The sequence below is a fragment of the Castor canadensis genome, chromosome 19 (genome assembly GCF_047511655.1).
Source record: "Castor canadensis chromosome 19, mCasCan1.hap1v2, whole genome shotgun sequence".
In the NCBI taxonomy this organism is placed as follows: domain Eukaryota; kingdom Metazoa; phylum Chordata; class Mammalia; order Rodentia; family Castoridae; genus Castor; species Castor canadensis.
In genome coordinates this window covers 30,175,498-30,191,773 of record NC_133404.1, presented here as the reverse complement: position 1 = coordinate 30,191,773, position 16,276 = coordinate 30,175,498, and the positions used below count along the sequence as shown (strand labels likewise).

The 16,276-nt window shown below is 44.0% G+C and overlaps 1 protein-coding gene across 5 annotated transcripts in view; it reads right to left on the bottom strand.

Moving 5' to 3' along the window:
• The window catches only part of Adamts17 (ADAM metallopeptidase with thrombospondin type 1 motif 17), a 333,323-nt gene that overhangs the window by 74,537 nt on the left and 242,510 nt on the right, over window positions 1-16,276 (bottom strand). For 4 of the 5 annotated variants that reach the window (XM_074061615.1, XM_074061617.1, XM_074061614.1 and 1 more), the window contains 3 exons: window positions 13,569-13,726; window positions 10,876-11,035; window positions 8,962-9,097 (listed from right to left, as the gene is read on the bottom strand). In XM_074061615.1, coding sequence (XP_073917716.1) covers window positions 8,962-9,097; window positions 10,876-11,035; window positions 13,569-13,726 — 454 coding nt within the window. Of the gene's footprint in view, window positions 1-365; window positions 4,504-8,961; window positions 9,098-10,875; window positions 11,036-13,568; window positions 13,727-16,276 lie in introns of those variants that run through there. The other variant, XM_074061618.1, reaches the window with a different exon arrangement.

Sequence of the window (16,276 nt, the reverse complement as noted above, 5' to 3'; positions counted from 1 at the left end):
TAATAGGAAGGAACAAGGGTTTTTGCTGGTTGAGATAAGGATAGCTATACAGGGCATTGACTCACATTGATTTCCTGTGCGTGGGTGTTACCTTCTAGGTTAATTCTTTTTGATCTAACCTTTTCTCTAGTACCTGTTCCCCTTTTCCTATTGGCCTCAGTTGCTTTAAGGTATCTGCTTATAGCTATCCTTATCTCAACCAGCAAAACCCCTTGTTCCTTCCTATTATTGCTTATACTCTCTCTACAACAAAATTAGAGATAAGGGCAAAATAGTTTCTGCTGGGTATTGAGGGGGGGAGCGGGAGGGGGTGGAGTGGGTGGTAAGGGAGGGGGTGGGGGCAGGGGGGAGAAATAAACCAAGCCTTGTATGCACATATGAATAATAAAAGAAAAAAAAAAGGTATCTGCTTTAGTTTCTCTGCGTTAAGGGCAACAAATGCTAGCTAGTTTTTTAGGTGTCTTACCTATCCTCACCCCTCCCTTGTGTGCTCTCGCTTTTATCATGTGCTCATAGTCCAATCCCATTGTTGTGTTTGCCCTTGATCTAATGTCCACATATGAGGGAGAACATACGATTTTTGGTCTTTTGGGCCAGGCTAACCTCACTCAGAATGATGTTCTCCAATTCCATCCATTTACCAGCGAATGATAACATTTCGTTCTTCTTCATGGCTGCATAAAATTCCATTGTGTATAGATACCACATTTTCTTAATCCATTCGTCAGTGCTGGGGCATCTTGGCTGTTTCCATAACTTGGCTATTGTGAATAGTGCCGCAATAAACATGGATGTGCAGGTGCCTCTGGAGTAACAGTCTTTTGGGTATATCCCCAAGAGTGGTATTGCTGGATCAAATGGTAGATCGATGTCCAGCTTTTTAAGTAGCCTCCAAATTTTTTTCCAGAGTGGTTGTACTAGTCTACATTCCCAACAACAGTGTAAGAGGGTTCCTTTTTCCCCGCATCCTTGCCAACACCTGTTGTTGGTGGTGTTGCTGATGATGGCTATTCTAACAGGGGTGAGGTGGAATCTTAGCGTGGTTTTAATTTGCATTTCCTTTATTGCTAGAGATGGTGAGCATTTTTTCATGTGTTTTCTGGCCATTTGAATTTCTTCTTTTGAGAAAGTTCTGTTTAGTTCACATGCCCATTTCTTTATTGGTTCATTAGTTTTGGGAGAATTTAGTTTTTTAAGTTCCCTGTATATTCTGGTTATCAGTCCTTTGTATGACAGTTACTTAAGTTATTTTGTCTGGGCCAGTCTCAAGCCACTATTGTGCTGATCTCTACCTCCTGAGTAGTTGGGATTACAGATGTGAGTCACCACGCCTGGTTTTTTTGTGGTGTGTGTGTTGTTGTTAGATGCCCCCTTTATTCAGTCTTGGTAGTCTGTATCTTTCCGGGAGTGTCTCCATTTCACGTACATTGATCTAATTTTTGGAACACAGATGTTCATAGTGACCATTCCTAATCCTTTTTATTTCTGTAAGGTCAGTAATAATGCCCCCCCCCTTTGTTTCTCATTTTAGTAACTTGAATCTTCTTTCTTTCTTGACTAAATGTTAATTGATTATGTCAGTCTGTTCATATAATCAGCTTTTTGGGTTTGTTGTTTTTCTATATTTCACTAATTTCTTCCTTATGCTTGCTTCAGTTTTTTTCCTCCTTCTTTCCCAGTGTCTTAATGTTGCCACTGATTTGAAATTATTCTTTTTAAAGTAAGTGCTTAAAGCTATAAATTTTCCCTGAAGGACTGTGTTAGCCGCATTTCCTAAATTTTGGTATGGTGTGTCTTCATTTTCATTCATCTGGTAATATCGTTGAGTTTCCCCTGTGATTTCTCTTTGACCTGTTATTTACTTAGGTAGCATGATGTTTAATTTCCACACCTTTGTGACTTCTCCAGGTCTCTTTCTCTTGTTGCTCTCTAATTCCATTCCAATGTGGTTGAGAACATAGTTTATAGCATTTTAATTCTTTTACATTTGTTAGGTATGCTCAGTAGCCTGGCATATAATCTATCCTAAAGAATGTTCCATGTTCATTTGCAAAGAAGGTAAATTGTGTTGTTAGAACATGCTCTAAATATGTGTGTTATGTCTCCCTAGTTTATAAGGTTGTTCAAGTTCTCTGTTTCCTTGTCAGTCTTCCATGTAGTTTTTCTAATCCATTATTGAAAGTAGGATACTGAAGAGTCTATTATTAAATTCATTCTCTCTCCCTCTCTCTCTCTCTCTGTGTCTCTCTGGCAGTACTGGGGTTTGAACTCAGGACCTCTCACTTGCTAGGCAAGTACTCAGAAACTGTCACTAGACTGGAGACGGCCTACAGGATGGGAAAGAATCTTTGCCAGCTATATATCTGACGAAGGATTGATAACCAGAACATACAGGAAGCTCAAAAAACTAACCCTACAAAGAATCAACAACCTACTGAGTAAGTGGGAAAAGGAACTGAACAGAAGATTCTCAAAAGAACAAGTATAATAAAATGTTCAATAAATACATGAAAAAAATGTTCAATATCCTTGGCTATAAAATGGAAATTAAAATGACATTGAGATTTCACCTCATTACTCTTAGAATGGCTACCATCAATGATGCAAACAACAACACAAATACAGCTAAAGGTGAGGGGATAAAGGAACCCTTATCCACTACTGGTGGGAATCTAAAGTAGTGCAAACACTGTAGAAAGCAGTGTGGAGGTTCCTCAAAAAACTAAAAATAGACCCATCATACTATCCAGCAATACCACTCCTAGGTATGAACCTGAAGGAATGTAAGCCAGGATGCAACAGAGCCACTTGCACACCCATGTTTATTGCAGCACTATTCACAACAGCCACAACCCTACAACTGTTGAATGTATTAAGAAAATGTGGTATGTATACACAACGGAGAATTACTCAGCCATAAAGAAGAATGAAATGATGTTGTCTGCAGGTAAACGGATAGAACTTGAGATCATCATGCTAAGCAAAGTAAGCCAGGCTCAGGACAGAGGTCACATGTTTTCCTTTATATGTGGAAATCACATCCCTTGAGATGGGACCTTTGGAGCTCGGACTCCTGTTGAGGGTGTGGTCCCAACAACTTAGTGGGCAAGGGAAGGATAAAGTAGTAACCTAAGGTGGGGGTCAGTAAACTACTGCTCCAGGTTGTTTCAGTTTTTTAACTATATCTTAGATTCAATGTCATGTCTTGCCTTTATTTTTCCTTTCCTATAACTGCTACATATAAAACCAAATGGAAATACCAATGGTCTTTATATTTTATTATTCAGAAAAGTCAGGAAGAGAGAAGGACCTCTTTTGAAGGGCTGCAGAGTCTATATATGAAAAACATTTCCCAACAGGAGAAATCTGGTTACCTGTGAACTTGGTATCTTGGGATTCACTTGTCTATAATTATCAAGGGGAGGGTATTCAAATCAAAAGAACTCTGAAAATGCTTTCTCTTCTTCTATTTTGATTTATTTCCTAATTTAGATAAACAAGGAAAGTCTTCAAAACTTTATTATTTAAACACAAGTGAAGCCCCAGAATTTGGATGTCAGAAAAATGGTTCTAGAACCCAACTAATGTAAATTTCTCCTCACCATTCACACCCTGCCAACAGAGCATGTCGAGAGCAACGGTACCACAATTAGATTTAGCTGTTTGATTCTGGCAGAAAGTAGGAAAGAAAGCCCTCGAGTTTCAGACTAACAAGATGAATTAAACAAAGGCGTCTTTCCAAACCATGGCTCTTGCTGTGATTCATCCTTAAGCTTTAATGTCCAGTCCTAATCTCCAAACCACCTCTCTGCATATAAGTGCACGTACGCATATGCAGGAAACATGCCTTAATAAGAAAATGTGGTATTCCATTCAATTTTAACCCCAAACAAGGCCAGCCTGGTTAAAATAATTGAGCAAGGAGGACAAATTTAAAAACCAAATATGCTTTCTTGCAGATGACTATTCAATTCAATTGCCAGTAAGCTGTTGAATGTTCTTTTCTGAATCGACCCTAATTCAATGTACAGTACAGCCCGTCCTGCCTGGGAAGAGGTTCAAATCATAAACACTATAGGGAAATCGCTAATAACTTGGAATGACTTCTCACGTGACTAGTAAGTTCTAAAAGACTGCAAAAATGTGAAGTCTGGTAACGTGTGAGCTCTGGGCTCCAGGAAGAGTCCATTCCACTTTTGGTCCCACCTCCCTTGCTCCAGGATTCTCAGAGGCTGGGTCCCCATGACTGGCACACAGCGCTGCTCTTTGGATGCTGGTGACAGGGGTCTCTTCCCTGCAGACTGCGGTCAGCAAGGTGAAGGCTGCCGGCCACAGTCCTTACAGCTGAGCCGATCTGTGATTTCTACCTCTCCTGCCAATGTCAAGGCCAAGTTTGCTGATGTTTGCGTTGGTGTGGAAGATGCTGGAGAGAGGCCATCTGTTCTGCGTGTTGGATTCCAGATTCCATATGGTCACGGCAGGGTTTGGGAGAAGTCTCCAGAGCTAGGCACAGGATTAGAATAAAGAGGTGCTAATGGCGTGCAGTTGGGAAGGCAAAGGAAACCGTTAGAACTCAACAGAAAAAGAGGGTGGAAGAAAATTAAAGAGAGATCAGGAAAGTAAAGTGAAAATACAAGAGGAAAAGGCAAACATCCCTGTTGTTTTAAAGGCCAAAGAGTAACAAAAATACAGAAAGGCTCTTTCATCTGCCAGGTTAAACGGTGGGTTGTACTTCGGCTTCTTTAACAAAGTTCATGCCCACAAGTTCTTACGCTCTTCTTCTTGGTGACAGGCTCTGTCCTCCAACTGCCCGCCCCATCTGAAACAGACATTTGTTTCCAGATTCTGCACATCTCCAATTCCCTACCCTGCCCTGCCTGATGCACAGCAGTTTTTACTTATGTGTAAATCCCCTCCACTTTTTCCTGCCACCCACTTTCTAAGGCCAGTCTCTTCATTTGCATGTACTAGCCTGAGTCCACATAACCACGGGTTCTCATGAATGACAACTACACCATGCTCTGTAATAATTGCAATGTTACTGTCCAATCATGTATGTTATTATACAAGTAAAATAGCTACACGTTAATACATACATATGATATATTACATACCTCTGCATGTGTGCGTATCTTATTAGGGTTTGCAAGAACTTTAACATTAACTACGAGACATTTTTAGCCAAACAAAAAATACTCCTTGAAAAGCTAATTCATTTTTTTATGTCCACTTTAAATAACAATAAAGGATCATATGGTTGAGAATAAACAAATATTCAAACAAACAAACAAAACCAGCAAGTGGCCATTCAGGCATTTCCTTTCTAGGCTCTAAGGCAAATTCCAGGTGCTGCCTTGTCTTTTGTCAATTTCACTTTCTCCTTTGCTTAAGGAAATTCACTCATTATTTAAGTTGGCTCCACAGGATTTTACAGTAAGGAAGGGACAAGAAAAGGTTGGGATAGAAAAGGGTGGAGGGAAGGGGGAACCTCATATTTATCAAGTTAAGAGATGCTCAGAGAACTCATCTTTCTCACCTCCAAATACCTTGGTACCTAGAACAGTGTCTGGTGAATGGGAGGGTGTTCAATGAATCCATGTTGGATGGTTTGTGCTCATGGATGCAGTCAGACAATAAAAGGAACTTCAATATAACACACCCTGCTTTGTATCAGAAAACACATCTCTTTAGCTGGGACTTTTGGAACTCAGGCTTCCCACTGGGGGTGTGGTCCCACCATCTCAGTGGGCAAACCAAGGGTGAGAAGCAACCTACGGCAGGTGTTGTTCATGGGTTAAGTTCAGCTGAGGGCTGTTTATGAACAGTGCAGGAGCTAAGAACAAATTTTATGTTTTTTACAGGGATATGACAAAGAAAAATACATGTCAGAGATCATTCATGGCCTAGAAAGGCAAAAATATTTTCTATCTGTATCTTTACAAATTTAGCTTTCTTGCCCTTATACTATGGAGGTACTAAGAATGTACTTCTGAAACTGCCTTTAGTCTAACATGCGTGGGTTGAACTTGGTTGCAAAAGGGGGAAACTGTGATGACTGTGGTCTGTGAAGCTGTGAAGATTCTGTGAGCCCTTGGAGCACCCTTGATGTTCTCTGTCATAAGCTTAGGACAATGGATGTCACAGTACCTATTTATAAGATGTAACATGATTGTTTGGGTCACTGCTTTATAGGCATTTTCCCACATGATTTTCTGGATAGTTTTCCAGTATAACCTAGATCTATGGAAGGCAGAATCATAAACTTGACACATTGGCCCATTGGTGAGATCACCACAGGGATTCAGCATGGTGCTCTGAATTGGTATGGAATCTAGTGAAACATAAAGATGTGGCCTGAGGATGACTCTTCTTTCAGTAGCCTGGGAGAATTTTGGTCCCTATTTTTTCAATGATTATTTTTCTGCTCCATTCTCCCTCTCCTCTCCTTCTGTGACTACAATCACACTTATGTTAGAATGCTTGATAACTGCATCTGTCACTGTCATTTTTCAGACTGAATAATTTCTATTCTTCTAAGTTCATGGATTTTTTTTTTTTTGCCATTTCCAATCTATTGTTAGATCCATGGAGAAGATTTTTAAATTTTCAGACACTGTGTCTTTTTAATCCTAAAACTTTGTATTTAGAATGTCTTTTTCCTTCCTTCTGCTGACAATTCCTGTGTTCAGTGGCCATGAAGATAGTTACAATGGCTGCTTTTAAATCCTTGTCTTCTAATTCCAAAGTATGCATCATCTAGAAGTCAGTCTCCCTTAATTGCCTTCTATCTTGAATATGGATCGTTTGTATGAATAGTAATTTTTAGTTGTTATTGTAAACATTGTCAATGATACATTAACTCACATTAGCACTGTTCAATACACATAAAATAAGTCACATATATAATCAGATGAATTTAATTTGGAGGCACTGGGGACTAAACTCAGGGCCTTGCACTTGCAAGACAAGTGCTCTGCCACTTAAGCCACACCCCTAGCACTTTTGGCTTTTAGTTTGTTTTTCAGAGTAGGTCTCCATGATCTTTCTATCTCCACCTGCCTAATAGCTGGGACTACTGATGTGCACCATCATGCCTGGCTTATTTTTGGGACTGGCTCTTGCTAACTTTTACCTGGACTGGCCTTAAACCACAATCTTCCTATCTTTGTCTCTCAAGTAGCAGGAATTAATTGTGCACACCACCATAACTGGCCTGAAAATTTGATTATTGAATGGATTCCTATGGCCTTTTTTGCTTGTTCACTCCTGAGCCCATGCTGACCTCTCCTCTTCATGGGTCCCTTATCCTTCTTTCTACTCACTTGACAAGGACCAAGCCCCCTTTGGTCTCAGAAGGAGAGGCTGGTATATCTGATCCTTGAGTCTTTACCATTGAAGCCCTTCCTTCTTTGGCCCCATGGTGTGACTGACTGGTTGATGTACTTGAGGGAAGGCTGCTTGATACCCAAAACTCTTATGGCATTCAGCATTAGGGTGGAGTTTTATCCCTAATTTCCTGAGGAGCACATGAAATCAGTGCAAAAAGTCTCACCTTCCTGCTCTCCCTCAAGCACGTGTTAAGAGTGTGACAAAGCAAAGGGGAATGATGAAAAGCCGAATGTTTTGTGAAACTCCTATCTTAGGTAAACAGTACAAGTTGAGCTTACAAAACCTAAAAGCCCAGTCTAGTCAGGAAAGGTAAACATGCCTTAATATGACACATAGAACCAGAGAACAAAAACCAGTCCCTTAACTCAGGGCAGAGCAGGAGGACGAGCAGTGACATTACACAATGCCATGCTCAGCCTCATTGACTGGAAGAATGGAGGCAGGACTAAGGAACACAGTTCACACACTCTGTCTCACCCGGCAACCTAAGAGTTCACTGCATACCACATGAGCAACTTGACTGTTCAATCTGGGGCTGGGAGAGAAGTTCAAATGCATTCCAAACAATAAACACCAACATTTGCACTCATGGGCATTAATTTCAGCCACTGAAACAGGTCAACCACAGATATTAACCTGTGTGCACACTTACCCCTGGGTGCTAGGATTCTAATACTTATTTCCTCTTCCTCCAAGACAAAGGAATTTAGGAGAGCCAACGGGTATCAGTTAAAAGCATGTGGCGATGCCTACTTTTTCTCTGTGAGATGTCACCTTCTAGCTAGAATTTATTTATTTCCATTCCAGTTCTGACTTAGCAGGCTGAGCTTTAGTATAGTCACGTGTTGCATAATGCTGTGTTGGTTGATGACGGGTCACATATACAACAGCGGCCCCCAAAGACTACAATGGAGCTGAAAAGTTCTTGTCACCCAGTGATGTCAAGGCCAATGTAATATCACAGTGCAATGCATGGCTCACAGGACCATGGTGATGCTGGTGGAAGCAGCCCTCCTGTGCTGTCACTGGTACAAACTTACAGCACATACGGTTATGTACACTACATAACAGTAATGATAATAAATGACTGTTATAGGTTTACGTGTTTACTGGGCTATGCTTATTATTGTGATTTTAGAGTGTACACTTACTCATAAAAAGAGCCTGCCCTGTTACACAAGCAGCAGCCTCACAGTTCTACATTTACTGGGTTCATAACTGCATTATTTTCCACTGTGTTTGATTTAATCTTGAGTTGTGTTGTTCATTATGGCCTAGGAGCAATAGAAGATAACACACACAAACACACACCCCAGACAGCCTAGGTGTGTCATAGGCTATAGCAGTGAAGATTTGTAAGTATACACTTTGATGTCTGCACAACAGAATTTCCTAAAGGCACACTTCTCAGACTGTGGCCCCATTATTAAGTGACATGCACTAGGCGGCCAGAAGGAACATCACAGGGAGTGGTAGGCGTGTACTGCAGTATTAACTCGGCAGTGCGTTCCCCGTTCACGGCACTGCTGCCCAGACCCTGGTGGGTCCAAGTCACAGGATGCAGTTCCTTACCGTGACTGGCATGGGTGTGTGTTGCACCTTCGGACCTGGGGCTCAGGGCGGCTTGCTTGGGGGCAGTCACTGTCATTTACCAGAGTCGTGGTCTTGTTCACAATCCGTGTGCATGACACGATGGTTCTGCGTTCCCCTGGAAACCAAACCACAGGAGCTGAGAAATGTGGCTGCACACAGCTGGAAAGGCTACTCTTTTGCACTTAAGGAGGCATGCTGGGTACAACTATCAACCAGTGTGTCATTTAAAGTGACTGTGGTAAATGTCCTATCAGTTGTCAGAAAGAACTATACTCATAGGGTTGGGGGTGTGTGAGACGTGGCAAGGCACGTCTGTTACTAATCCTATCATAATGAGCACAGTATCAAAAGTTGGCCACTAAGTGTCTGTGACTCAGTTTCCTCAGGTGGGCTGGTTTGCTTAACCTCCCTATGCCTCAGAATGCTTTGGTGCTTTCCAAATGGCTCAATACCTATAAGGTGGCCAGAACGGAACATGGCAGGTGGCTAATACTTCATGTTACCATATTACTGTCATTGTTATGATTTGGGAAAAGTGACAGTAAAAGATTAATAGGAAGTCAAGCACAACTATTTGGATCCTGGGTCCCTTGCAAGGTCTGTCTTCTGGGGAATTTGTCATGTAAAGATTACTCAAAATAATGTAGTCCTGAACTACCCCGTCAGTTCTTACTGTCCATAACTGCAAGAGTGAATTCACAAAGCTGCTCACACCAGCTTCCAGTGTTGGCAGCAGGTCTGACAAGTGTCATCAATGGACTGCCACTGAGACAGCACAGCCAGCTGCAGATCGGATCTCCCAGTGGAGAAATGGGTTGCAATCACAGACGCAGGCATTGGCCACTGGACATGGAGGGTAGAGGGCCATCAGCATAGAGAGGTAGCTCAAGGCATAAGGGACAGGGGGTCCCTCTGGGAGAGATGCATGACAGGACTGACAGTGGCAACAGAGGCTATGCCAACTGCTACAGGGTTGCTGGAGAAAGAGGTTAAAAACAGTGTGGGCAGTTAGCCAAGATGAACAGGAAGGAATTCACAGTTCATGCCGGCATGACTAGTGGGCTCAATTCCACTGTGGCTCTATTTCCTACCCATGAAAAATAAGACAAGTCCCTTAAATGGTTAATAATCCTCTACACATTGCACATTTGACACACGTCGTCTTAGCAGTCAACAGTTGCTCAGGACTGGGGAAGGGTGGGCTGTTTCTACCTTGCCATCCTCTATCTGGGTTGGCATTCAGAGTCCTGGTTAACCTTCTGTCCTCTTTGTCTACCCTCCTACCTTGTGTCCCATCTCTCATGTCCCTGCCTTGTTGGGGTGACAAACCACATTGCACCATGGCTACTGGCTGGGAGTTCAGAGTGACCTCCTACTGGTCCTTCTTAGTGACCCAGTAGGAAATACAATGCCTTGCTCGTTCTGACCCTCGCAGTGTTGACGGTCTCTGTGGTCATCCTGTAGAGTCCAAGTGGATGCCGAGAACATTCTTCCTATTTTGGAGGTGAGTATAGGGAAGGTACGTCCTCTAGCAAGGTCACGTGAGGTTGTGAAGTCAGTCCAGACTCATTCTCAGAATGTTACACCCAGTCAATAGGACTTTTTCTCCCCATTCCACCCCGTAGTTGGGGTGACTTGGTGAAGAGCACAGGGCATACCCTGTCATACCCATGATTCAGCTACATGGCGGCCAAATTGCCACTTGTATGTCCAGACCCAAGGCAAAGGAGCGGTGTGGGAGTCGGGACGGCTGTGCCGTGTGCTCTGCAGGGAGGTTTTCAGGGGGATGGGATTCCTTCATTGCCCACTCTGTGGACCAGCTGCAGAGGCCCCAGCGGGACACTCTTCCTCTAGAGGGACATCATGTTTGCCAGCTCCTGCCCCGTAGCTCACCTCCTCCACACTGCACGCTGCACCCTTCCCAGCCGCTGTGTGTCCAGATGAACAGTGCATCCTGTGGCTTTGCTGGCTCGCTCTGATTTTCAGTGGTGTGGTTTACAGGGATGGTGTACTCGTAATGAATTCCATAGTTCTGGTCGTGAAATAACAGCACCTGGATTAGTGGCAAAGCAGAAGGGTAGTCACATTGCTGCTGCTTCTCTACTAGAGGGAGCCAGCTCTTCTCTGGGATCAAAGCAGGTTCAATCTAACGGTGCACTTTATCTCAGCCTGGGATTTCTTGGGTACTCATTGCGGTGTGGGGTGAAGGCACACCATTATCAGGGAATTCTTTCCTGCTCTAGAGGGCCCGTTTAGATGAGGAATTTGGGGATGGGGAACCACGTGGGTTCTTTGTGGCACTTTCTCTGCACAGCTGCTCCACGCAGAAGAGTGCACACCCCAAAAACTCACTCACAGAGCTGCCCTTGTAGTGAGAAAAACCCAAACGTGCCGCTTTTCCCTAGAGAGACATCTGAGCGAGTACTCTATTTCTTTGAAAAAGGTCATTGCTCTCCATCTTCCTATTCCATCATGGCTGTGTGGCAGTTTATGTGGTCTGGAGCAATGCAGGCTCAAGGGCAAAAGTCATCCCACTGTGGGGGAACTTGGAGACATCTGTTTGGGATTCCAAGGAAATACGAGCCTAGCCACTGTCCTGGAACCAAAATGGTGTCTACGCCAATAGGGTGTCTCAGGGCTCAAAGCTGAAGGTAGGGTGGAGGTGCAGGAGGGACTATCCCATTTTGTGGAGCGCCATCAGGCTCTTGTGTGAAGTCCTAGGGACTGTGAAGAATGGATGGTGCTGTTCCTTGGGAACACGGGTGACAAGTCTTGTATCATATGCCACAGGTGTACCATTGGCTTTATTTCTCTAGACATAACGGTGTGGAACAGCCCACACTTTAGTAGACAAAAGTGGCCTGGCTGTGGCTGTGTCCTCAGGCCAATCGTGCAATTGGTGAGTGCTCCTGTGGCTGGCAGCTAGCAAGTCCACTTCCAGGCAGAGAGGCCAGAGAGAAGGGGCTAGCTGGAGCTAAAGGCAAGAAGTGCACAGCCCACCTGCCTAGACTTAGGCCAGCCGGAAGTGCACCACCCTGACAGGAGCCAACTTTCCAGAGCCTCTTGGCCTCCAAGGCTGAATTGCAGGGTGGGGGCGGGGACACAATGAGCAGTCCCAACTGCTTAAACCTCCACTTCCCCAACAGATAGACCTGCAGTAATACATTTGGAAAAATGCCTCCAGTTAAAAACAAAAAAAACCCCAAACTAGTCTTTAAAAGAGATCTTTATTATCTCAGTATGGGACTAAGACCAGCAAACTGAGAACCCACGTGAAACCAATTTCATGTAATTTTGTAGGCACGGATAATTTGTGTGTGCATGTGTGTAACTGGTTTCAAATGCAGGTCCCCAGGACTTTCTGGGTGCTCCTGATTTCCATAAGCAAATGTATGCATCCCTGTTTGTGAACAATGACTACCTATACAGAGCACCCCTCCTTTCTAGGTTTAAAAAGTGACGATTGTATTTCAAGAGAGAAAAGTGATTAATATTGAATAAAGGTTGAGACTTCAGCTCTGCAGGAGTTACTTTCTCTGAGTTTTGTCTATCAGATCTAAGCACTCCTGCTTTAGTGGGCTGGTAACCTCAGTTTAAAAAAGCGGTTGATAAAGAAGGGCCTAGGGTCACGTTGGCAGGTTTCCATACAGTTTATGGCACCAATGGAAACTGGCTGGCTTTTGTTCTCCCAGGGCTACAATAGGGCTAGTGCCTTCATGGAGCAACATGACCCTGGGTGCTGGTGCTCCCAGGCAGGTCTTCAGGACATCCCTAGGGTGGTGGCCAGAGAATCATTGGGTTGCTAGGAATCACAAATTAATGGGGGGAAAAAAACTTCCAAGCAGAGGCTTGCAGCACCCAGGGCAAAGTGTGTACAAGCTGCCACAAACTCTGCTCTTTTATAATCATCAACATCCATAATTATCAGTAACTATGAGCTTGCCATAAAAAGCTCACCATGAGCAGTCCTGGGCCCCGAGAAAGACACAGTGACATGACTCACTCTGAAGGACTTCTCTGTGATCGAAAGGATACATGGCCAATGTCTAAGTGGCCTGCAAGGAGTCCCCCATGCACTCAGACAGTAACACTCTGGCCACCCTGGGATGCAAGAGACCCACAGAACCTGGTCCTCCTTCCTGATTCCCGAGCATCTGTTGCAAGCTGTGTGGTGCAGGGCTGGACACCAAGACAACGGTTCATTTCTACAAATCTAAAAGGCACTTTTCATTTGTGAGGTGGATCTATACTTCCTACCTTTTTCCCCATACAAACAGACTCTGAGTGGGGCTGTCTACATAATGACGCCGGGTCTCCCAGGCTGCCACCTGCATGGCTGAGAATTTCGTTCTTGAAGGAAGCGCCTTGTGCAAAAGGTAGGAGCCATGCCAGTGAAAAGCTGGAGGAAGCTTTGAGAGAAGAATCCCGAAGTGTGTGGTGGAGGAGTAAGGAAAAGATCAAGGAGGAGGAAAGGCCCAAGCCTCAGGCAGCCTCGTGAACCCTCCAGAACCAGATGCATCTCCTGCCAAGTCCCAGTGAGACATAACCTAGAGGACTGTCTGAAAACGACAAGCCCAGCAACTCACCATCACATGCAGTGGTGTTTTGGTTGGTCCCTTGGCAGAAATTTTCTCCCACAGGCCCCTTCTCACGTAGCGGACTGTTGTGCCTGCAATCTGGAATTCCCCAGGGAGCTCTATCTTCCAGTCACTGTTGATGGATCTCTTGCTAGAGTCTTTGAGAGCTAGAAAGGAAAGCAAACCCTGAGGAATCAGGGAGATCCAGTCTGTCTTCAGAGGGATTCTGGGCCCCTGCATGAGTCTGAGGTCTCCCTACCCCGGGGACAGTGAGGGGAGGAGAGCCTTCTGTGCAAAGACAGAAGGTGGTCCACAGGAAGGAGAGCTTTGGGGGCTGATGGCCACACCTTCCAACATGGCTGCTGCTTGTGTCAGAACCAACTCAGCAGGGAGGGGACAGTGTGGGAGGATAGTGACCAGCACAGCACAATCACACTGTGTCAAACTTACCCCAGTGGATGGTTTTCTGCCTGAGGAATGATTTTTACTTTAATGTGTTCAAGTCTACAAAATGTGTTTACAGCCTTGCCAAAGCTTATCCATTCATTAGAAAGTCTTTTCAATTTAGATGATATTAATCAACAGGACTTAGTATGGTATTTCAATATGTGCACACGGCACATGCTGATCAAATTCAGCCTCCCCTTATCCACCTCTGCTCACCTTCAGTCATCACCATTCTAAACTTCTATGTATGAGAGAGAACATGCAGTACTTGTCTTCCTGTATCTGTTTTGTTTTTTGTTTTTTAACTTAACATAATGTCCTTCAGTTTCATCCATTTTGCTGCTAGTGACAGGCAAGAAATGATCAAGTAACCCACCTTCTTTTTCAAAGAAGACATACAAATAACCTCCCCAAAACTTGTGAAATAATGCTGTGATAGCCATCAGGGAAATGCAAATCAAAACAATGAGATTTCATCTCACCCCAGTCCAAACAACAGTTATTATCGACAGAACAAAAAATAAAGAATGGTGGCAAGCATGGGGACAAAAACGAACTCACATATGTTGGTGGGAATGTAAATTAGTACAGTAATTAAAACTAAGAATAAATCTACTTTATGATCCAGGTAATCTGCTCACAGGTAGATATTCAAAGGAAATGAAATCAACATATCAAAGGTATATCTGGACATCCATGTTTACCATGGCACTATTCACAATAGTTAAGATCTGCAATCAGCCAAGGTGCCAATTGGTGGAAGAATGCACAAAGAAACTGTGATATGTCTACACAATGGAATATTATTCAGCCATGAAAAAGACTGAAGTTATCCCTTCACTTCCTGTTACTTTTGAGGGGTTAGGATTTTATATTTCCACATAAGAAAAGAGGATGGTCCTTGGGGAGCAATCATTTTCTAGTAAATATTTATGCTTGGAAACCTCAGCTGCTCATGGATGAAGGTGAGGCTCAGCAGCTATCAGGAGCAGGATGGGGCTGAGCCTGGTGCGGGGCGGGGGAGTGTTGCTCTCATACTCCAGCTCTGAGGACTTTGGGTCCCCACATTTGCTCATTCACACCTGTGCTTTGTGCAAAACACAAGGGAAGAGACGGATTGCACCTGTTGCTGAATGGCCAGAGCACGAATCTGGTGTCCTCTTATCTTCTCACTTAGCTCTGCAGTCATGGGGAGAGCACTCTGCAGAGAAATTCTTTTGTTGTGGTTGTTGTTGCTTTTGGGGGGTAAGAACCCTGCAGCAAACAGAACCTACTCTGGCAGTTACAAGAAGGCAGCAAATGACAAGAGGAGACAGCAAATCTTTGCATTGCTTCCAAAAATGAAACTCCCAAGTCACCCTCAGCCCTACACTCACTGTCTCCACACCTCCAACTGGAGCCCGTGACACCCTGGACTTCTGCAGGTCACTTTGGGACTTGCTCAGTCTATGTTAACAAATTCAGACCTCACCCTATTCTGCTCACCAAATCCAAGTCCCATACTAACTACCAGTTTTGGGTAATGAGATTTGAGAACAAAAAGAGGTCAGCTGATGCTGAATTTGTCAAGTCTAGGCTGGGCAAGGACCCCAAGGGTTAAGTTCTGCTCAGACTACAGGCAGCTGAGGGAGGCTGTGCAGGCACAGGCCTCTCCCTCCAGGACACAATGATACCAGCAAACACAGAAGAGATTCAAGTTCAGGACTCCTTCATTATGGGAGCCGCCATAGGAAATGGAAAGGCTGCCTCCCAGCCCAGCAACTTCCAGGTGGAGTGCATACCCAGGGTGACCGTGTACAGTGAGGGGCTGAGGGTTGCAGGATTCCAGAGGAGGCTTAGGGAAGAGAGCTCTCTGCTACTTGTCCCATGAATGACATTCTCTGGCTACTACACTGAGGTGAGAATGCTGGGGCCCTCACAATTTCTTCTTTTTTCTCTTCTGACATAACCACCTGCAAACTACTATTTAAGGAGCACGTTTTCTGTTTAGTTTCTTCTTTACTCTTCCCATTTAATCTTCCCAATAATGCTCTGTATTACTTCCCTCACTTCTCAGATGAAGAAATAGAGGCACAGAAAAGTTATATAACTTGCCAAAAGACACACAGCTATGAAGCCATAGAGTGAAGACCTGAACCTAATAGACCAAGCCTGATATACTGATCCCTCTGGCAACTTTTGCTTAAACTGGCCTTCAGGTTACATTTTTATAACAAATGCTAAAGTGTGCAAAAGGCCTATTCTCAATGAGGACAAACCCCAGGCTCTCA